Raw genomic sequence first — 22,500 nt, forward strand, 5'->3', positions numbered from 1 at the left:
TAAAATTCTAACTTGTTCATCATGTCTGCTCTTTCTTTTAACTTTAAGTATCCAGTTTACATTTTGTGTACATAAAGTTTATTATTTTTTCCTTTCTAAAACTTTATAGACCAAAATAAATTTCTTTTACATTTATCATAACAATAGTGTGAAAACAATAAATAAATAAATAGAAGGTACAATTAAGTCTTATTTATGGAAATTAAAAAAGGAAAGAAGACAAAAACTGAAACAAGATTAAATTTCAAATGATTTAAAAATATTATAAAATATAAATAAAAATATAATAAATATTTTAGAGAGATTTTAAGGAGTTCAGTAAAAATGGAAAAAAGCAAACATTTAGTTTCACATGTCATCACATCTTTTAACAGGTTTCAGTTGTGCTGTTATTGCTAAAAATTACATATAGAAACATTTTGCAATAAAATTAGAACTTTTTATTTTTACTGACAACAATATTAGTGAAAGACAAACAGTAGCGTTTATGTCATGTAGAATTTTAAATGTATTTCTTGAGCCTTAGTAGTAGTAGTAGTAGTAGTAGTAGTAGCAGTAAGTATTAGTAGTACCTGTATTCTTCTTATTATAATTATTATAAAATGTCTTTAACGTCTCTGTTTCTGTCAGAAGTCCAGAAAGACGCTTCGTCTCTGGATCCGGACTTTTCTGGATCTCTGTCAGACTCTCAACAAAAGACCATCTTCCCTTCGTACCACCGTGAACCGAGCTACTTCGAGATCCCCACCAAGGACTTCCATCACCCCAAAACCTCGGGGGCGGAGCTTCACGAGATCCCCACCAAGGACACGGACATGCCTCCAGCCCCGCCCTCCCCTCCCACCCCGACCCCGCCCGTTGTTCAGAGTCACGCCTCCTTCACCATCGAGTTTGACGACTGCATGCCCGGTAAGATCAAGATCAAAGACCACGTCACCAAGTTCTCCACCCGCCAGAGGAAGCAGCAGGCTTCCAAAACCCCCATCACAACAGCCACGCCCGCTGAGGTGATGTCAGCAGAGAGCAAGGTGGCTGATTGGCTGGTCCACAGTGATGTCACCATGATGAGAAGACGTCCAATGTGTGAAGATGTTTACAGCACAAAGAGTGACCTCGCCATGAACATCAAGACCCTCAAAGGTCAGAATCTTACCTGGTCTCATTAAAGTACCATCCCATGTTTTTAATGTTTGAGAATTAACTAATTTTGTTTATTAGATTGATTTCCTTGGTCAGATTTCCATCAAAGATCTTCCTGCTCTCCAAACAAACTTTGCACGTTTAGCGCCACTACTGGTAAGAATACATAAATCATCGGGATGTTGTTTGTTTATAATGTGGCTGTAATGAACAGTGCAGTCCATAGGGGACACTAGCAGGACTTTACACTGTTAGGCTCTACACATGATCAGTGGCAGAATCACCTGCGCTGGTGTAATCCATTGTTTTCTTCTGGCAGCGCTACCTTGCAGGGCGTTGTGCAGGGCTCAAGATTTTACAGGTCAACGCTGCAGCTTTGATATTGTTTGTTGGTGACCAATGAGACGACAGCTGTCACGTAACCTGAAAGCAACCGGTGATGAACAATACCCAAACCCTTCTTGATGGTCTGGTTCTTACCCATATGTTGGTGATGTAAAGCTAAGCTACACTTTGCGGTGAGCGCAGCTTTTACCAATCAACATGTGTAGAGACCCTTAGTCTGATTTGTTTAAAGGAAATATTTTTTGTATGATATCCATCTGTTTAATGTTAATTCTGTTAAACTTTTATTTATTCATTATATAAATTATTATATTGACTGCTTGTGTTTTAAAAGGGAACATGCAGGATCTAACCAGACAACCAGAGAACCAAAACAAAGAGCTGAAAGCTGCTCAGAGCAGGTCTGGACTGTTGTTTCTCAGTGGGATCAGCAGGACTAACAATACTTCACTTCACAGGGACTCATCTGATATTCATATCAAACGTATTGATTACAGGAGGTTTTATGTTTTTATTCTTGTTGTCAGGTCACCATCATGAGGATGGAACCCAGAGTGACTCAGAAGACCCGGTTCTCAAAGGAAGGAGGAGTAAATCCCACCACTCTGTCCAGTCTCACGACTCCATCCAGTCACAGCAGTCTGAGGTGTTGCAGCAGACGGTTCAATCAGGTCAGTCTATCCACCGCCAGCCGCCTGCTCCAACACAGAAGCTCCACCAGCCACTGCAGTACTCTCCACCTGCATTGGCCCCAGCCTCACCTGTGGCCCCCGAGCGGCCCCTGTCCCAGAGTCCTCCTCAGGCTCAGTCCCCCACCACAGAAACACCCAAGCAGGGCCCCCCAGAGCACCTCACCCAGCAGGCCTTCATCATTGAGTTCTTCGACGACCACCCACGCAAAAAGCGCTCACAGTCTTTCACGCACAATCCCGCTCAAGCTGACTCGTACTCTGCCCTGAAGGCCAAGCTGGAGCGGCGGAAAGGCGGCGAGAGGCCAGCATCTGTACACGGCCACATCCCTCCCACCCAGCAGGTGACTGTTCCTCTGAAGGGTCAGGGCCACAGTGGCCCCCAGAGGTCAAGCTCTCTGAAGAGGGAGAAGACGGAGGGGGAGGTTGCCTCCTCTGGTTCCTCCTCTCGCTCCTCCTCAAGTATCATCATCAGACCCTTCGGGAGTGTCGGGAAGAAGTCCAAGCTCGCCCAGGAGTTTGCTGCTGAATTCCTGAAGGATTCTGGTCAGCAGGATTCCTCCCCAACAAGGGACAAGATGTCCCCTCCCCCGATGTCTGCACCGCCGGTGATGGTGTCACCTCCTCATGCAAGAATTCCCTCCCCCCAAGAACCTCCAGCACCTTCCTCAGTGTCCTACCCCACCTCCCCCTTACAGCCTCCAGCAGTCTCAAAATCCTCAATCCCCACCAACACTGCTGGCCTGACTGCCTCTCCGGTCCACTCCTCTGGGCCTCCCATGTCCCCCATGCTGCCCCTGAGCATCCGTGCAGGAGACCCGAAATGTTCCCATAGGATGATGAGGAACGAGGAGGACGACAGCCTGAGTGATGCCGGGACCTACACCATCGAGACGGAGTCGCAGGACAAAGAGGTGGAGGAGGCTCGCAACATGATCGATCAGGTGAACTCACAGTGACCATAAAGTACGACCCTGACTGTTTTTAGCTAGTGATCCTGCACAGATTATTGTGTGAAGCAGCATTCATGGTTCAAACTGATGATGAAAAACTTCTGTTTAGAGTTATGAGCAGCGGTGGGTAGAGAGAATCTTTACTTGTGTAAAAGTGCAACAACTTCCTGAGAAATTTCTCCAGTCAGTGTAACAGTGGCCGAAATAGAAAACTCACGTAAAACTGCACTTCGTCAATAAACCGGTAAAGGTTGCTTTGCATTGAGAGAGAGGGACAACAGATTATTATTATTATTTTCTGTCAGAAATTCCCAAGTATGGAGGTATTACAGTTGAAGCTGCTGTTGTTCTATTGTTACGGACGTGGCACTTAGCTACTTGATCTGCATGTGCTGTGTTCCTTTTACTGTTGCAACAGTGCTTGCTTTTCAGTGTCAGTGTTATAACATATCTGAGAACTGGAAGTATTTTCATATGAGACATGCTTAAGTGTGTTTTAAATCACTTTAGGGATGCATGAAACCTCTTGTCCTTCTTGTTCCTTTCTGTTGCTGTGATCCTGCCCCCCCTCCTCATGCATGCCCTGTGCTTTGACAGGTGTTTGGTGTCCTCGACTCTCCAGAGTACAGTGGTGTGAACACAGGAGTGTATAGACCTGTAATAAATGATGGCAAGGATGAGCAAGCTAACCTGCCTAGCGATGGTAGCACTGTGGACCCGTTGCATGGCTTTATCCCAGCTGCTATCAGCAGCCCCCCAACAGGCCCCATACAGGTAAAAACCACTGGAAAACTGAATCAGAACCTGGAAAAACACCTCTGTAGCATGTTCTGATCGCAGTGCATGCAGACTAGTTTTGGTATTCCCTCAATTTCTCCTGTTACATATTTTACTCTGTCAAGTCTTGTTGAACTCTTTGGTCCCACATTTCTGTTGTGTGGTAATGTCGTTCATCATGTTGTTTCATTGTCTAGGTTCCACCTGCTCATGCAGCAGGTCTGGAAGGACCCAAATGGGTTTCCCGTTGGGCCAGTCTGGCAGACAGCTATGCTGAACCTGGTTCCACTCCACCTCAAGGAGAATGTCTGGAAGGTGCCGTTGAAATTCTGTCTGTGCAGTTTGCCAGAAAATTATATAAACATAATGTGTTAAGTGCTGGGTATCAAACCCACACACTTTTTCACCCAATTTCCACCTTATATTAACATACGATCTGTATCTGAATACATTATCTGGATTATGACATCTGATCACAGGCCTCTGCATTTATACCTGATATTAATAAGTGATCTTGTCAATTTTGCCTGAATTGCAGTAGGACCACCTAATGTGTTCTGGCTAATCTAATCGCATCCTGATTTCAGTGTTCTGTGTGCAATTGCACCTGAATTAACATTAGTACTTCCCGATACAGGTAAGACATCCAGATACATATCACATAACGAGAGTAACGTTAGATTTGTGTCCTAAGCAGTGAGTAAGAAATACAAAGGACGTTTCAGAAAAATGTGTTTCTTCTCAGCAAATTCGACACTGAAAAGGTTTTGCATGATACCCCACATGGTCAATGTTAGAAAGCAGATCATTTGGACTCGTATGATTTTATGTTTTGGAATGGGAAAGTTGTAGCACATCAGTTGAGGTTTGGGCCTTAAAACATCTATTTTGGAAAAATAACACAAATGAAGTATAAAACATTTATAAGAAAAATTGAGATAAGTTGAATTGTTTTTTGTAGATTTGCGCCTCATGGGCCGGTCGATGGGAAATTACAGTTACGAGAACTCTGAGTCGGAGTCCAGCCACAGCTCCAGGACAAGAAGGCTGCTGCCCCAGGTGCCTCCAGAAAAGCTGGATAGTGTTCCCCCAAGTATCCTGATTCGCCATGAACCTTACCAAGGCCAGGAACTTCTAGACAGAGACTCCGGTCCTCCCCGCCAACAGGACTCCACACAGTGCCTTTCTGTTCAGGATGATGTGGACCCAGACAGTCTGAGTGACGCCAGTCGCTCAGATGACGGACCTGTTCTGGACAAAACAAAGAAGAATCAGGCCAGGACTGGATCTCTGTCTCCAGGGGGCGCTGGTCCTAAGTTCAAGGGTTCAGAGAAAGTATCTCCCTCCACCAAATCCACCTCCTTCTATATTGGTTCCGAAGACAGTCCAAGCAAACCTGACCAGGCCCAGAGCCCGGTACAATCTGAGAGGACACGCGACCCCCCAGCAAAAACTCCGCCTACCACCGTCCTGATCCGACACCTGAGCGGACATGAACCCAAGAGGACAGGTGTCAAACCCAACAGCTCTGCTCCAAACCTCCAAACACAGGACAAGGATTCAGTCCCCACTAAAGACATCTGCATATCATCCATTGTCCGGCAGGAGAGCTTCACCAAGGAACGGCCCAGCAACACCGTCCAGATGAAGAAGCTTCCCCATATCTCCAGCCATCCGTCCATCAGAGATATGGAGCAGAGGAGGGAGAACATCCAGGACACACAGTCCTTCCTTCAGGAGACTGAGGGAACTCTGTCCTCTCTGGACACCAAGTTCCCCTCATCTGGCTCCGGTCATAGTTCAAAGAAAGGAGGCTCCTCCACCCACATGGACGACTCCCTTTCTGGTGAGTCGGACGTGGACACAGCGAGCACCGTGAGCCAGGTGAGTAGCAAAAATGCTCCAGTCAGCTCTGCTTCAAAAAAGCGTCCCGCCATCAGCAGCCTCCAAAAGGAGAAGTCCTCTTCCAGCCCATCCATCCAAGACAAGGGACGGCAACTCACTGCCCGTGAACGGCTTTCTGAGAAACGACGAAACCAGGTGACAACAGATGCATCAAGCAAGGCAGAGGCAGCAAAGCGCTTCCAGATGCGACGTAGTGCAGGCAACCGCGGATCTCTGGATCTATCAGAGGGACAGCAGGGTTCTGGTCCACACTGGACCGAAACAACATCATCTGACCATGAAATTTCCCGTCCATCCAGCCGTAGCAAGAAACTCATCACCCCTCTTCAGAAAGAAGACAATGGAAAGACGCCCAAAACAGCAAGTCAGCAGGTTCTGACACGTTCCAACAGCCTGTCAGCACCACGGCCAACCCGGGCATCCATGCTTCGTCGAGCACGCCTGGGTGAGGCCTCAGATAATGAAGGTGCTGAGACTGACCGAGGCTCCCAGAATTCTGACCATATCACTGCACCGGCCAAAGTGTCTGCAGAGGGTAAGAAGCTGTCCAGGCTGGACATCTTAGCGATGCCCAGGAAGAGGACCGGCTCCTTCACAGCTCCCAGCGACAACGAGACGCCCTCCACAGGCCGGTCCGGTTTCTCTAATCGGAACTCTGAGTCTGTTGTCACTACCAGGAAGACATCTGTGGGCGACGCCCGCCAGGCAGCTAGCAAAGGGGGTGGAGCGCTGGGTAAGCAACCACTGACTCGTACCCGGTCCAGCGGAGCCAAGTACCCCAGCACTGGTGAGTCCTGTCCAGATTTGTGTTTTCAAATGTAGACGTAAATACTCTTTCTTTTTTGTCGTACAGTATCTTTTCCATGCGTTTCACCTGCTTCTATTATTTATCATACTTTTACACCAGCTAATTGTTGGTCTTTAACTTAGCGTTGCCGCTTTCAAAATTAGCAAATTTAGCTTGTTATCACATACGTGAGTTTCAGCACCAAAAAAAAAAAAAACTTTTCGATACCTTAAGAGCAACACACACCTGCACCCATTGTTTTCTATGTAAGCCTGCACACCGGTGGCATTGTGGGTTTATGTGTTCCACGTGCACATTGGCTTTTCAGAAAGCAGCCATATTTGCTCTCTGGAACAGCACATCCCGGCTGCTTTACCTTGACTTTTACGTCTGTCTGTATGACACGTTTGTCTAGCAAAGTCTAAACCTGGAGAAATTATTATTTAATTCAGGAACTATTTGATCAAAGCATAAGTCAACAAGATAGTCAATCTAGCCAGACAGATACTCAGTGCTACGAACACATTTCATTAGGTAAAAAAGTAATGACTCTCAATAGCCAGCCCTAATCCTTTTGAATTGCCAATTTTCTTCCAAATTTTAATTCCCTCTGATGAACATACTTTGTATTTTTTATGCAGTAAATTTACTCTCCACCACTGACAGGACAACAGCTAAACACAGATCATTCAACACAATACTTAACTACATTAAAGATTCATTCAAACCAGGCTTTGTTTTAGTATTCTGTTGGTGGAAGTCTGCCCTTTTACTATCATTGTGTATCACGTCAGATTTCTGTCCCTGGTGAGTTACTGCCACTGGAGTCTGCTGCTGTTACCATGGAAACACAACTTCACAGCATCGTTCTCTGTCATGTCTGGAATTAAGATGTGCCTCAACGCATAAATCCATGTCCTGGCTGTAACTGAGGGCAAATGCCAAAGCAATATTATGACATTGTGGATTCTTTGTACTAAATTCTCTGTCAGTGCTTTGAACAATCTTGAGCCTCAGCAGCCGTTGCTATGGAGATGCCTCGATCCAGAGCTGTGACATCAGAGTATCACAACAAAATTCTGTTTATGTAGCAATATGTAGCAATGCTCTCTGGGACTTGTAGTTGACTTCTTTCCTAAAGTTGTTTTGTTGTCTTTGATGTTTGATTTTTATTTAATGAAGCTGAATGTTTTCTAACCCTAACCCTTCAGTAAAATTTATCTAAATCGAATATTTACAGGTTCCCGTCGCAGACAGAAGGGCTCAGACTTCTCCTCATCTTCTGAGGAAGAATACGAGATTAATGCCGTGACTCCCAAACCCAAACGCTCCTCCCATCCCACCACATCCGCCCAGACACCACGCCACCGGACAGCTGCCACCCGATCCAAGTCTGTCTCCCTGGAGACGGAGGAGGACGAGGACCAGAACGAGGTCGACCCCTACCAGAACTGGTCCACGCACAGCGCTGAGATCGCCAAGTAAAAAAACAATGAAATATATATAATTACCTTTAATTCATAGAGTAACCAAACTCATATCTGTCTGTTGGCTATTGGTTGGTCTTTCTTTTAACGGTGGGTCCAAACCTACATGTTGATCCTTTCTTTGTGCAGGCTCAGTCAGGACCTGGCCAAAGATCTGGCCATCCTGGCGAAGGAAATCCACGACGTTGCCGGGGACGGAGACTCGCCAAGCTCCGGCATGGGCACCACCACCTCACCCAGTTCGCTGCCCAACACACCGGCCTCCACCATCTCTGCCAGGGAGGAGGTGGGCAACGCTGCGAACCATCAAACATCCCCCACGCCACCATAACCACCACACATACCACAGCTTCCAGAACTGGGAACACACAACAGTTATAACCTTGGTTATAACAGTGATTTGTCCATGAACAATGATTTTCAAAATGGTGGACATTCTGAACTGGTCTGTGACCACCAGGCCAAGTTAGCAAAGGCATTTGGTTGGTGTTATCTTGTAGTGTGCAAGAGTTTAGCATTAAAATCTCTTCTCTCCTTCACAATGGCGCAACATGCTTCATTTTTTAAAGTTGGAGTTTGGAGAAATCTGTGTGATCCTGCAGTTTGACCTGACACCATCAGAAATCTAAACAGAGGCGACTGTAATCTGCAAAAGTCAGTCAGTAACTGTGTGGCGCCAAGTCGACTCTTATTTTAAAGTTCTTGCAGTGTGTTCCCAGTTTAAATGAGAGAAATTTGTTGTTTTATATACTAGGTGTTGTAGTTTTGTCTATCATCTCTATCAATTATGACACCCAGAGTTTCAAGCCATCAAAAGTGTGCTAGGAGGAAAAGTTCAAAGCCCTGTTTTCTGCAGTTGAGTTCCAGGTTGCAGGTTGTTTGACAGGAGCTTTATCACGCTTTGGATTCTCATGATTCATTTCTCTGTTCTGCTGCACAGAAGCCATCTTATCCATACTTACGTGGCGTTCGACCATCTCAGGTGTCTAACTCTGACTCATCACTCCTCCTGCCCTGTAATTGGTTCCCCTCCTCCACCATCCTGCCCTCCATTCACTGATCCTAACACTCCCCTCTCATCAGTGTTGGATTGTTCTGAAGCACATTTGATTTTTTTAATTTTGAGATTTGTCTGATTAAGTGGTCCGGTACGGAAGATTATTAACGACAAAACTACTGAGTTAGCACAAAACAAATCCCTGCTGGAATCAGTCTGCAAGATCAGTTGTACTAGTATAAGAACCCAACCTAACCCACATCTACCCTACTCTACCTGACCCAACCCAACTCTACCCTACCTTTAATATTTTTATTTTAACATTTGTCGGATTTAGTGACTGTTGGTGTTGTATTTACAACAACTACTATTACAACTACTGGTTCAGCACAAAATAAATCCAAACTGGAGTCAGTCTTCAGGGTTGAGGTTTTGAATGCTGCTACAAACAAGGGTACAAGTAACATCCCTGTAACATCTGTCATAACACAATACCAGCTATTAATGTAATCAGATTAATGGGTTGGGCTCTACCTGTGAGCCAGTAAGAAAAGAGTATTTTATACGGCCACGGTAATGGGTCTTCAAAATCTGTCCCTCCTCGCTCTCAGATCTTTATTTTCAGACTGATTGCTGCTCAGATTTGTTTTGTGCTTTCTCAGTAGTTTTGCCATTAATACATTTCCATTGCCCTGTACCATTAATGAACTGGTTTTAATGGTTTTGGGACAGTTCATGGAGATGTAGCTGGTGACCAGTAGGATCCTCCTGCACTCCTGCGTCTCCCTGTTGTTGTTAACATGCTGTATCCCAGCAGTACTAAAATTCACTGCATACACTGTTGCCCCCCACCATCGCAGCTGCATGTTGACTTGGTGCATGCGTTCACGGGGCACCGCCATCACCGGCCAGCTGTTCGCTGGTTTGATGACAAATATTCAGTGGTTGGATCACCGGAGCCAGACTCCCTCTACTCTCTTTCCAGCTGGTCCAACATATCCCTGAGGCCAGTTTAAACTACCAGAAGGTTCCTCCAGGTTCTGCTGCCGTCTCGGACCTGGATGCAAACATGAATGAGCCAGAGCCCGGTTCTAAGCAACGCCGTCCGTGGAACCGCGAAGAGGTCACTGTCTAATCCCACTGAGGCTACGTTCACACTGCAGCTCAGTGTGTCTGGAGTCAGTCACTGTGAACAGTTTTAGATCTGCCAATGTGGATGAAGGCCTGCATTTACTGATTATTTTGTCAAGTGATCAATATGTTAACTATTATTTCAATTAATTTTACAAATGCAAATAACCATTTACCCCCAAAAACGTCCTAAATGACATAACGGCTGAAATTCTTTTAAAACTTCTCACTTAGTCCGAACAAATGCCACAAAACTGAAAGCATTTGATTTTTAATGATATGAAACAAAACAGATAAGTGAAGGTGGAACAGTGTTTAGTTAAAGATGAAAGTTTTATTTCATAACTTTTATTTTTTTCTCACAACTAGCTGATTTATCAGTTTAGCTCCTTTCACTGCAAACTACCTGATTAGAAAGCTAACGAGTGTTTCAGTAAAACTGACTCCAATTGCTTGTCAATAGTACAAATGTCTCTTGAACAATCTGCGTTAAATTATTGTCCAGTTAACTTCCTGAATTGTGGAAAGTTAGAATGTTCCCAGCTTGCTAGCTTCTTCACCTGTTAGTACAATATTTCGTCAACAACTTTTCACGTCGCCAAGTTTCCAACACTTCCTATTTTGTAAAGACAGGTAGGTGAATGCCACGCCACTTTCTGTTGTGACTGGGCGGTAAAGGTTTAGCCTGCTAGTGTCTCCCTGAGGCTGCACTGTTCATTACTGCCGAATATGACATCAAGAATATGACAACATCTTGATAATGTATCTATTCTTAAAGTCTTACCAGTAGTAGAGTTAAAAATGTAAAGTTTGTCCTCACGGTGGCGCTAGACGAAAGATCATTCAGCCCTTAAAATCTAAAGGGAGCAGGAATTTGAGTTTTTTTAAATCTGACTAGTAGTTGTTGAGATATTTGTTTCTGGACCAGTGAGCTGGCTGAGGCCTAGACTAGCACCACCATACTCAGGCCCCGCCCCATAGCACACTTTCAGACCTGAGCCTGCAGTGTGAACATATCCTAACTTCAACAATTTAACAAACTAAACGAGACTGCAACTGCTGCAGTTAGTTTTGGTGTGCTGGGAAATCAGGATGTAAACTGCTGTTTATGTCAGTGTTGATGTCACAGACTCCTGCTTTGAGTTCATCTTGTTCCTTTGTGTCTGAATAAACTCTTTCAGGTGATTCTGGACAACCTGATGCTGAATCCAGTATCTCAGCTGTCTCAGGCCATCCGGGAGAACACAGAGCAGCTGGCCGAAAAAATGAAGTAAGGAAGCTCTTGATTTTACACATTTACACTGTAGCAGTAAATTGAGTCACTATGTTTACATTTACTGCAGCTCTTTGGCTTAGAGGTCTTCAGACAAACCTGAACCTGACGAGCTGACCCGATCAGATCCTGTATGAATATTAGGGCTTTTTAGAAGGATAAAGTGAGCCCAGATATGTGCAGTGTGGAACATTTCTCATTATTGTCGTCAATACAGAACATTTTTAAGTTGAGGCTGCAAATTGCACCTTAAACAATAAAGTGCTAAAATTTCAGGATAAAGTCCAGTTTTTTGGGGGTCAGTTTGTGTTTGGTGGTTCAGGTCTGTGGAAGGGTCCTTTTAGGCTTTGGGTAGTTCGTCAGCTGTGGTTTTATTTTGCGTTCGTATTAACCCTGCAGTGTGTTTGTCTGTTCTTAGGGTTCTGTTTCACAACAAGGCTGGGGTCTGGGAGGAGATCGAGGCGAAGATCAACGCCGAGAATGAAGTCCCCATCCTGAAAACCTCCAACAAGGTTCTTCTGCAAACTCTTAGATTATTATAAATAACACTTAGGATCTGATGTGAGTGCAGCTGGAACTTTCTCTCTTGTTTTCTGTTTGATGTTACAGGAAATTACCTCCATTTTGAAAGAGCTGAGAAGAGTCCAGAGGCAGCTTGAAGGTACAAGCAGATTTAGTTTTACATGTTTTATCTTGTTTGTGTTGACCAAACACGTCCGGACACAGCTTTGAAGTTGTAGGAAGGTGTATTTTGTTCACTTTTATATCTAACCTTATTTAATCAGGACAGTTTTTCACTCATATATAAAATCTCTTTTACAGGATTAAAACAGCTAAGATAGTAACAGCACATAGAAAATAAAACACAATTTTGTTTTTTTCTGCATAATATGGGGCATAAAAGAAAGACAATTATCGATTACAAACCCAGGATATTTGTACACAGAGGCCGACACAGTGTTTGCTTCCTGAAAGGTAGTGACAGGTGGAAGGTCCGATTTTTTTTCCCATATTGATTTAGTTTTTTCAGCATTTAAACTGAGTTTTAAATCATTTAGTCTTTGTTTAACAACAGTAAAACCAGGCTGTAAATTACAATGACTTTTCTGAGAAGGTGCAGAACAGTAAATAACAGTGTCATCGGCATAAAAGTGTAAGTGTTTATCTGTGGAACATCCAAACTAAGACTAATGTGAATATTTTTAGAACAGAACACTTGCTGTTCTGCCTGAGAAATAGTTCACAAACTACAGAACAGCTTCAGCAGAAAGACCAGAACTTTCAATTTTGCATGTATCAAAAGCATTAGACAGATCAATAAATGGAGTTGAACAGTGGTGCCCTTTATCCAGAATCAGTGATAAGGCTAGGCTAGCAGTTTCCCCTCCTTCCACTCTTTGAGCTAAGCTAGGATAAACATGTCCTAGACCTATCGCTGTACTGGACCTTTTGTGTTTTGTGTAACAAGTAGTTTTAACCTTGTTTTTCCTTTTTATGTTACTGGTGTCTATCATTTAATGTATCTCTGTAAATATTATAAAGTCTAAGACTTAATTTAGTTTGACCCGGTGTGTTCATTAATGTCCTCTTGTTCTTGCCGTAGTTATAAACACCATCGTGGAGCCCGGTGGGAGTCTGCAGACTGCAGCCGTCGGGACGCCGTCTCTCAGTCAGACTCGACCATCCTCAAGAGAGAAGAAACCCGCCTCCAAACCCAGAGGCGCCCCCCCGACCTCCAACGCCAATGAAAGCACCAAAAGACCACCTCGTGGACCTGACGGGGCCCACTACATGGCCTGAACAGGCCACCGTAGCACCTCTGGATAGTAACTGTGTTTCCACACCGCTTGCAGCCACATCGCCCTGCCTCTGTCCAACGATCAGTCTGACCCTGATGATTACCGGTTGTAGCGCCCAGAGAGCCTCCTCTTCTTTTGCATTCTAGATGAGCTCACAGAGATCAACTTTTACTGTGTAGTTGGCAGTTTGAATAGGGCAAGAAAACCATTATGTGATGTTTTCCAGAGAAAAGGTGGCAGTCGTAGGTTTATCAGCAGGTCTTGTAAAGACGAACTTCTGGTCTACCTCTAACTCGTCAGCGGTCATCCATCATGGCTGTGGGGTTGTTGCTGTGGTATTTGCGATGCTTCTGCAAAAGCTCTATAAGCCGTGTCCTCTTTTAGGGGGCCGCCTCTTTCAAAGTCTTCATTTTGAGTGTGAATTTGTCTCAACGATTCAACAAAGTCTGTTTCGAATCCAAAGAGTCCTCAGTGTCCCACAATTCATTGCACGCCAGTCACATTTATGCCGTGTCCCAATTCCACACTACATACCAATAGTATATATGTACATTAATGTCATAGCACATGGTTTTAGCAATTAGTAGACAAGAAATCAATGTGCTTTACCATTTTGTACTAACAGAAAATCATGTACTACCAGCACCAATGGATGTTAAACAAACTAGGACTCTTCATAAAATCTAAGTGACAGTGTAATGCTACTGCATATTAGGGCTGGTAATCGTTCAGAATGTTTCAAAAAGTTTCAGTGCCAAAAACAAACTGATGCCTTTTTATATTACTTTGAGAAATATAAACCTGTTTTTCCACAAAAAAACTTTTTTGTTGAACAAAAGAAGCCAAAGTTGTCGAATGTAAAATGTTGTTTAAACACAACCAGCTGCACGAGAACTTTGTCTAAATTAAAATCAGGAACAATCTGATCAAAGAAACAAGTTTTTGATATCCACTGCTGCAGATACAGTAGGGATGGTACCAAAAACAAAATACTGCTGATTAAATTTCACAAAAAGAAAGCGAAATGTTTTGTTTTAGTTTTACAAGATCTTTCTGGAGCTGTCTCCCCATCATTCATGGTTTGTTTAAATGCTTCGCAGCCGTGAGTGCCTGGTCAGACCAGAAAGTACAACAATAACATTTATTTGTGGGTCTTTGCAAAAAAGTTGGACCTAGAAGCTTGGTGACATAGTGACTGTTTGTGTTGTCAGTTGGCAGCCTAACCATTAACTTGCCAACTAGCTAGGAACATGCTAGCGTTAGCCAACAAACTGGACAAAAAGGTCTATCCAAGTGGCTTATGAGCCACTTATCCGAGTCTGTCCTGCTTGGCTGCAGACTAAGCAAAAAAGCCCATATGCTCTTCCTCCTTGCCATGTGTTCCTGCTCGTCCTGAGGGGTCCCAAGGTGTTCCCAGGGCTCTGGAAACCCTCAGGTGAGGGGCCAGACTAGGGGCAGTTCAAAGAACGGATTGAAGTAACCTTGCCCAGACTAGAGTTACCCGGGCCCCTTCCAGGAACCAGTCCTGGGAGGGGAGCTCGCTGGCAAGTGTCTGGTGGCCAGGTCAACCCAAAGAAGCAACATGGAACCACCAACACCCGCAAGGGCCGGAATAGAGATCAGGTGTGCTGCAAATCATGGTGCAGACCTTGGCGTGCTGGACCTTTGCTGCAGAAACTAGTTCTGGGGACAAAAGTTAACTCAGTTACCTTTTAAGTTAAGAGACGTATTTGTACCATCAACCAAGGAGTCTATACTGCAGCAGAGCAGGGTTACATAAAACTGGATGGTGCCACATAGCTGATATGATAACTTGTTCCTTCTTGGACTCTTTGTTTTGGGACAATAATGTACATCAGCAGCACAGTGTGTAGTTAGGAATTGGGACACCGCTGTGGTTTTGATCTCTGAGATTGGCAGTAACTTTGTGGTGAATCTTCAGTAAAATGTCTCATTTGGGAAGCAGGAAAAAAAGTACTTTTGTACTTTTATACAACACATCCTTCTAAAGAGTTGGCCCCTAAAAGGGACACAGAGATTAGCTGCAGCTATTGGCCGGACTCATACCGGTCATAACATTCAGTTAGTTGTTGTTTACTGTTTGATTTCCCTCGAAGAAATGCAGCAGCAGCAGCTGAGGTGTTTCTGTCCGAGGAAAGCTGCTGGTGGTGTGGATGCACTGAAACTGTCCGAAAAAAAATCTCTCATTTTTATCCAGTGATTCAGTCAGTAAGAACAAATGCATTTTGAGTGAAACAATATAACTATGTAGAACTGCTTCTACATCGCACAAGCTAAACAAAATTTAGTCAAAGCTACAAAAGAAGCATCTGCTCGCACCACAGTAGTACGTGGATGATGTGCAAACGTATATTGATAAACTTTGTGCTTTGATAATCTGTTGTTGCGTTGCATTTGAACAGATGATAGATTGTGTTTTTTGCGAAGGTCGTCCCAGTTTTTCTGTCTGTATTTATGAAGAGAAAGTCGTAGCTATCTGCCCATCAGAAGGTCCTGCGCTGCTTCGACGCTTCGGCCTGACAGACAGGAAACAGCCGTCTGAACTTGTCTGTAAAAGTAAAAAAAGATGTAATTTTATATTTTATTGAATGTTCTTTTTCCATCTCGCTGTGATTGTGCGATAACTGTGAAACTGCTTCAGGTTCCTGTAGCTGAATGTTGTGAGTGCTGAATGTCAGAGAGTTTCCTGTGAAATGTCTGAAACGTCCTGCTGGTCCTTAAACACGTCGCTTCTCTGAATCACAATGAATGAAACCCCAGAAACACGACAGTCTGCTCTCTGATCGATTAAACAATGAAATTAGTCAGTTTAGTTTGACATGTTGTGTTGCACTTTAGTGAAAACCTGCTTCTGGTTAATTCTGCCCCAAACCTGATTAGTCAGGACTGACTAACTCAAAAACACGAAGTGCACAGCTTTGTGTTTTATTTGCAGAAGCTTTAGAGGCAGAAATGTTGCCAATGAGTTGATGCCATCAGAAAACTTGCTGGGCAAACAGATGTTTGCATTCACTAAAGAAAAGGAAACTGTAGACGTTCTCTCGTAATTATTATTTAGCATCTTATATTTACCAGAGAAAGACCTCGTAGTTACGAGATGGTTTTCTCATGAGCTGAGGATCCTGTAACTATGAGATGCCAGGTCATGATTATTATGAGAACACACGTAACGCCTGTGAAGCAGCACGATGAAACAAAGCTGCAGCGTCTACAGGTCAGTCTGTTGGAAACAACAACCGTTCTTTGTCCAGAGACACAACGATGAAGTACGTGTCATCATCAAGTGACTTACTGAGGCGGTTTGAACACAGGATCATTCATCGTGGACTGATGTAACTCTCTTTGCTCTGGCATCACTTACAATTGGTCCAAAAGGCAGCAGTATAACTATTAAATGAGCCTTACTGAACTTCCTCTGGACTTTAGAACTTACTAAGATTTCACATGTCGACCGTCTCCGTCCCCTGACTTATATCAAAGGGTGAAGATGAATTTCCTGTTAGAGCCACTAAAAGGTTGGAACATGCTTTATATAATGTTACCTAAATTTGAGAAAACACTAGTGGTCAACTTACTGTGTTTTTCCAGAGCTTTCAGCCACATCTCACAGTCTTCACAGGCCATTCACATCCGAGGCCAGAGAGTCTCCCCTGATATACTAGCACCTGTTATCACATGAGGTCCATACTCGCTGTAGGTCATAATGTGACACCTGAACCAGCTCCATGACAATGAAGCGATGTGGCTGCAAGCGCTGGAAAAAGCCCAGAAACGGACCTTGAGTTAAGATTATTTAGTTTCCAATGTCGAAAAAGCTCGTTAGCTAGATTATTTTTGACCTTCACATTTCTTGTAAAAGCTTCCTCTATAAACATGCTTATTTTAAATTCACTTTCCATCTCAGTTTTAGAAAAGTGCTATATGAATAAAGTATTTACATTTTTCCCTTGAGGGGACGCCACCTGCTCAGCAAAGGGTGGAAGAATAAGGTAAATACCTGTGTAGTGTGTGTGTTTGTGTGTCGAGCTGGACTTTGTGTTTTACGTCCTTCGTGTGTTCAAGCAGCTGTGGCCTCGGTGTGGAGAGAGCTGCACAGCTGTAAGTAGGCTTCAGATGGATATCAGCTTCATCTCTGTGTCCAGGATGTGTTAGCCTAGCTTAGCACAAAGACTGGAAGCAGGGGGAAACTGTTAGCCTAGCTCCATCAAAAGAGAAAAAATCCACCTTTTGTCTGTCTGAAACGTGACTGTGGACAGACAGTACAACAGTGCTGTATGTGAAGTGTTTGGCTGGAGAAACAGGATATTTTAGGCTTTTATTTTGTAAAGTGCATGTTTCCTGTAGCTTGAGGCAGGTGAGAGTTTGACGCTAGTTCACCAAATGTGCACTTTTTCATTTGAACACCTTGTGAAAACAGGTGAAGCTGAGATTCTTTTGGGCTTTATTTTGACGCTCATGGTGTTTTCGTGCTCTGCAGCCATTGAGAATGTATCGATACATCACCTGCCCACAACACAAACCTGATTGGCCGTTGCTGTGATGATGTAACTGCTGCTGCTACAGGTGATTTTTCTGTTGTTACAGTGCATGCAACGGTGAAGCAGACAAGCTGAAGAGACAGGCTGAATAGACGAAGCAAACCAAACTTCATATTTACTCTGTTTCCTGTTTAAAAACCTGTTTTATGCATTTGATCATATGAAGTCTGCAGTCGTGTTTCTAATGGAGTATAATTTATTCAAGTTCAAATGATTTACAGTGATCTGGACTCTTGTGTTCATCATCAACAACGTTTCTTTGTATCACCATGTCATTTGTAATAAACTGATTTCATGCACTCTGATGTTTAATCACATTTAATGCAAAGCAGTTTTCCACAGCAGTAACGTCTCGTGTTTTAACACAAGTATACCAAACTTCAGAATGCCGTCACTCTCTCTGTTATCCTGTACATTTTTATTTGTCCTTCGTTTGTCACGGTTACTCCAGGACAGACATACTGAAGAATGAAATGATGTTGTGTCCCACACAACTCCCCTTTATCAGTCAACAGAATATATATTTTCAGACGCCATTTGTCCTCAGGGACTCTCTAACTTACCCACTGATGATAGTTAACAAAGATGCTCAGAAGACATACAAACTAAAAACGAGTTTTTGTCGACTAAAACCAACAAAAATCAAATGACTAAAATCTGACAAAGTAACAAACATTTTTGTCAAAAGACGAAAACTAAATCAAAATCAGGAGCTAATATTAACTCTGTTTATGAGCCACTCCATGTTTCCCGTACGATACTTTGTACAGCCAGACAAGTTTTCTTCTTTAAACTACAAATTACTTTAAAATATTAAACCTCTTCGTCCTCTTATAAAGTTATTAAGTCCACCACGGAGTCTCAGGGCTTCCATAGATACCAGTTTGACATGAGAACCGTCTCCTGCAGGGACCGGTGGACAGACTGGTGGACAGACTGGTGGACACGCTGGTGAAGAGGCTGGTGAAGAGGCTGGTGGACACAATGAAGAAGAGGGTGGTGGACAGACTGGTGGACACGGTGAAGAAGAGGCTGGTGGACAGACTGGTGGACACGCTGGTGAAGAAGGGGCTGGTGGACAGACTGGTGGACACGCTGGTGAAGAGGCTGGTGGACAGACTGGTGGACATGGTGAAGAAGGGGCTGGTGGACAGACTGGTGGACAGACTGGTGGACACGGTGAAGAAGAGGCTGGTGGACAGACTGGTGGACAGACTGGTGGACACGGTGAAGAAGGGGCTGGTGGACAGACTGGTGGACAGACTGGTGGACACGGTGAAGAAGAGGCTGGTGGACAGACTGCTGGACACGCTGGTGAAGAGGCTGGTGGACAGACTGGTGGACAGATTGGTGAAGAGGCTGGTGGACAGACTGCTGGACACGGTGAAGAAGGGGCTGGTGGACAGACTGGTGGACAGACTGGTGGACACGGTGAAGAAGAGGCTGGTGGACAGACTGCTGGACACGCTGGTGAAGAGGCTGGTGGACAGACTGGTGGACAGATTGGTGAAGAGGCTGGTGGACAGACCAGGTGTCAGGTGTGTCTCTGGTTTCTCTGCTCCTGCTGGAAGCCTCTCTTCATGGTGCAGCTGATGTACAGGAACAATGCCTGCAAAGTAAAGGACACATGGAGGACAGTCTGCAGACCAATCATCAGTCGGCCACTTTGCTGTGACATCAGCAGTGTCCAATCCTGTGGCGTGTAGTTTTTGGGGGGTGGGGTTTAACTGCACCTTTAAAATCCCAGGAAAGATTGTTTAGGATCGAGAGGAAACTCGAGTGTTAAAGGATCAACAAATATCATGAAAACACCAAAGCACTTTTAAATCTTCATGTTCCTGAAGAGTTTTGTCTTAGTTGTTATTTTTGGATGAATAACTTAATGTTTACAGACTGTTCCTTTCAACGCACAATAAGAAGAGATGACTTTAAGGAGAGGAGACACCTGGTGCGTCAGCTGCTGCTGCAGTCTGGCGTGTTACAGGGTTTGTTGTGATGGTGAGTAGATCCAGCAGGGGGCGGTGTGAGCTCAGTCAGCAGGTGAATCATGCAGGTAAACACAGCAGAGCCTGAACAGACGAGCTGTGCAGGTAAATCAGGTACATTAATTATAAATCCTGCTCACTTCACATTCCTGCTGAGCTCTTCCCGAAGCACCCAGTTAGATCCCAGATTGATTTCCTTATTTACAAGAAGCCACTGAGGGTCGTTTATTAAGGACCCCCCTTACCTCTCTGAGGGTCCAGGACCCCCCCCAAATGGCCCTTTATGAAATCAGCTACATAATTAAACTGCTCTGTAATAAATCATATATTTAACTATCTGAAGTATTACAAAGTTCATTTTCCTCATTTTGCTCTGAAGGACCAATAAACAGCTGGTTGCCGGGCAGATCTGTTTACCTTCCAGGCCTCCTCCAACTCTGAACTCCAACGCTCATTCAGGATTGGCTGGACGGCTCGGATAAACTCCGCCCCCACAAACTGCAGACAGACAGAGTCAAGCAGACGTGTTTTACTTCAGCTCTGAAAGAAAACAGAAACATGGCAGACAGGTGATCATCACTGACTTCAGTTACATTCAAGCACTGAGAGATTTGTTTGATAAACACACAGCAGCAGCGCTGCCCGGGTGGAGTTAAATCAAACCAATGAGAAGACAGAAGTTTTGTGTTTCCAGAGAGCCGCCACCTGAGAGTGCATCCAACGTTCAGTCTCTACACAGGAAGCAGTCTGTCCTGTATGCAGACAGGTGGACAGTAAGTGTGAGGACGTCTGACTTTCATACAGGAGACCAGAGTTCACCAGGTGGCTGAGGTCAGAAGTGTGCTCTGCTGCACCTGTAACCACACCCAACAGTGACTTCACCGCAGCCAGGTGACAAGTTAAACCACAAAACTTTTCATTACCTGTAACCAGGATCTTTGACCTGAACACACCTGTTCATCACTGCACAGATATTTTAGAAAGTAAGAAACGTTGTCATTGAGCAGAATCGTCCATCAACACTCCTGTCCTATCAAAACAGACGGTGTCGTCCCTCATTCGTCCAGCAGTGCTCCATCGCAGAAAAGGTTTCAGTCGTAGTCGTCTGGACGCTGTTTTCAGGATCAAGACGTTTCGGCTCCCATCCGGAAGTCTTTCTCAATTGTGAAAATGGTCTGAGAACTCAGAAATTTAAGCTACTCTGTGTTGCTTAAGCCCCGCCCTCAGGAAGGAGTCTACCTGAGTATCTGTTGATTAGATAGTTTCACCTGAAACTGACCTAATTGTTTCCATGATGGCCCAGTAATCAGTAATCAGGCCTATTGTTTTCTGGCTGCACCTCCCTCATCACTGTTAAGTACCTGATTAGCATGTGATTGGCTTGACCACGGTGTTAACACACTGTGGTAAACTTTGGGCAGGTTGAATCTCAGACCACCATTTCTGTTCAAAGAGGGGTTTTCTTTTTTCACAAAAATGGCTTCTTTGACGCCCCGTTCAAACCAACTCTTCTCTCTACTAAGAATCTTCACCTCGCTGTCTTCAAATGTGCGGTTTGTAGCTTTTAGATGCAAATGCACGGCGCTCTGTAATGCTGAGTTAGCGTGTCGTCTGTGCTGATAAAGTCTTTTGTGAAGTGGCTGTTTGGTCTCGCCTGTGTACCGCTCTTTGCAGTTTTCCTCACTGCACTGAATAGAATAAACTACATTGCTCTGTTTCTGTGTGGGTAACTTGTCCTAAAGCAAGGGCTGAAGCAACACAGAGTAGCTTAAATTTCTAGTTCCCGTCCCATTTTTTCACAGTTGAGAATGACTTCCGGATGGGAGCCGAAAGGTCTTGATTCTGAAAACAGCGTCCAGACGACTACGACTGAAACCTTTTCTACTCCTGTCCTATGATAGGGTGGTTTCACCTGCCAATCACCAAATCACCCAGCTTCCTGGGTGGAGTCTCAACACCCCAGGTTTCCTGTTGAGCTAAAAGCAGCAGTGTTTGTCAGACTGACTTTGTAGTATTTTGGCGGGGCGTTGTAGCGGTAGTGCTTCCTGCCCAGATCTAGGATCAGCTGGTCCAGATGCTCGTCCTGGTCGATCCTGGCAACCGTCTTCTCAATGAAGGACATGATCCTGCAGAGACCAGAGGAAATACTGGAACCACAAACCGGAGTGGGACAGCAGGGGGCAAGTCTGTCTCTGTACATACATTTATATGTTTCTATATAACAATAATCTGCCTGAACAGCTGTGGACCGTTTGGGTTGATTTTTATATCAAAGTCAAGTCAGTTTATTCATAAAACACATTTTACAAGATGAAATATCACATTTGTGTTTTGGTCCAGTTTCACATGAAGAGTTAATGATTGTTTATCAGTGTGAAGAGATTAACTTTATACTGAAGCTGCTATTAATTAATGAATCACTTCTACTGGAATATTATATGAAAATGTGCGTGTGTTTACCTGAGTCCATGGGCTCTCAGCTCTCTGCTGGTCCTCAGAGTCTCCAGATCCTCAACGTCTCTGAACATGAAGAAGACGTCTTTACTCTCCGGGTGAGTCTCAAACAGCCTCAAAGAAGAAGAAGACGAAGAGGAGGAGGAGTTAACCTTCACAGTGTTTTGATGTCAGGTGACTTTGATCTGAATGTCGGCCTCATTAGTTCTTCATCACGCT

The 22,500-nt window shown here is 44.3% G+C and overlaps 2 protein-coding genes across 8 annotated transcripts in view; one reads left to right on the forward strand and one right to left on the reverse strand.

Moving 5' to 3' along the window:
- The window catches only part of cep170bb (centrosomal protein 170Bb), a 26,771-nt gene extending 8,630 nt beyond the window's left edge, over window positions 1–18,141 (forward strand). For 2 of the 7 annotated variants that reach the window (XM_044168245.1, XM_044168247.1), the window contains exons 8-20: window positions 634–1,140; window positions 2,013–3,118; window positions 3,725–3,901; window positions 4,102–4,219; window positions 4,866–6,596; window positions 7,837–8,077; window positions 8,213–8,369; window positions 9,024–9,065; window positions 10,066–10,203; window positions 11,393–11,481; window positions 11,903–11,996; window positions 12,094–12,145; window positions 13,088–18,141. In XM_044168245.1, the coding sequence (XP_044024180.1) occupies window positions 634–1,140; window positions 2,013–3,118; window positions 3,725–3,901; window positions 4,102–4,219; window positions 4,866–6,596; window positions 7,837–8,077; window positions 8,213–8,369; window positions 9,024–9,065; window positions 10,066–10,203; window positions 11,393–11,481; window positions 11,903–11,996; window positions 12,094–12,145; window positions 13,088–13,284 (4,649 nt within the window). In that variant the 3' untranslated portion in view covers window positions 13,285–18,141. Of the gene's footprint in view, window positions 1–630; window positions 1,141–2,012; window positions 3,119–3,724; window positions 3,902–4,101; window positions 4,220–4,865; window positions 6,597–7,836; window positions 8,078–8,212; window positions 8,370–9,023; window positions 9,066–10,065; window positions 10,204–11,392; window positions 11,482–11,902; window positions 11,997–12,093; window positions 12,146–13,087 lie in introns of all 7 variants that reach the window. The other 5 variants (XM_044168246.1, XM_044168244.1, XM_044168249.1 and 2 more) reach the window with 4 other exon arrangements.
- Window positions 18,142–19,245: 1,104 nt separating this feature from the next.
- LOC122862695 (neuroglobin-like) overlaps window positions 19,246–22,500 on the reverse strand; it is a 4,899-nt gene continuing 1,644 nt past the window's right edge. Inside the window, exons 2-5 of the mRNA XM_044168255.1 lie at window positions 22,288–22,395; window positions 21,833–21,953; window positions 20,245–20,325; window positions 19,246–19,451 (exon numbers count right to left, since the gene is read on the reverse strand). Coding sequence (XP_044024190.1) covers window positions 19,377–19,451; window positions 20,245–20,325; window positions 21,833–21,953; window positions 22,288–22,395 — 385 coding nt within the window. The 3' untranslated portion in view covers window positions 19,246–19,376. The remainder of the gene's footprint in view (window positions 19,452–20,244; window positions 20,326–21,832; window positions 21,954–22,287; window positions 22,396–22,500) is intronic.

The sequence above is a fragment of the Siniperca chuatsi genome, linkage group LG16 (assembly GCF_020085105.1).
Source record: "Siniperca chuatsi isolate FFG_IHB_CAS linkage group LG16, ASM2008510v1, whole genome shotgun sequence".
Lineage (NCBI taxonomy): Eukaryota > Metazoa > Chordata > Actinopteri > Centrarchiformes > Sinipercidae > Siniperca > Siniperca chuatsi.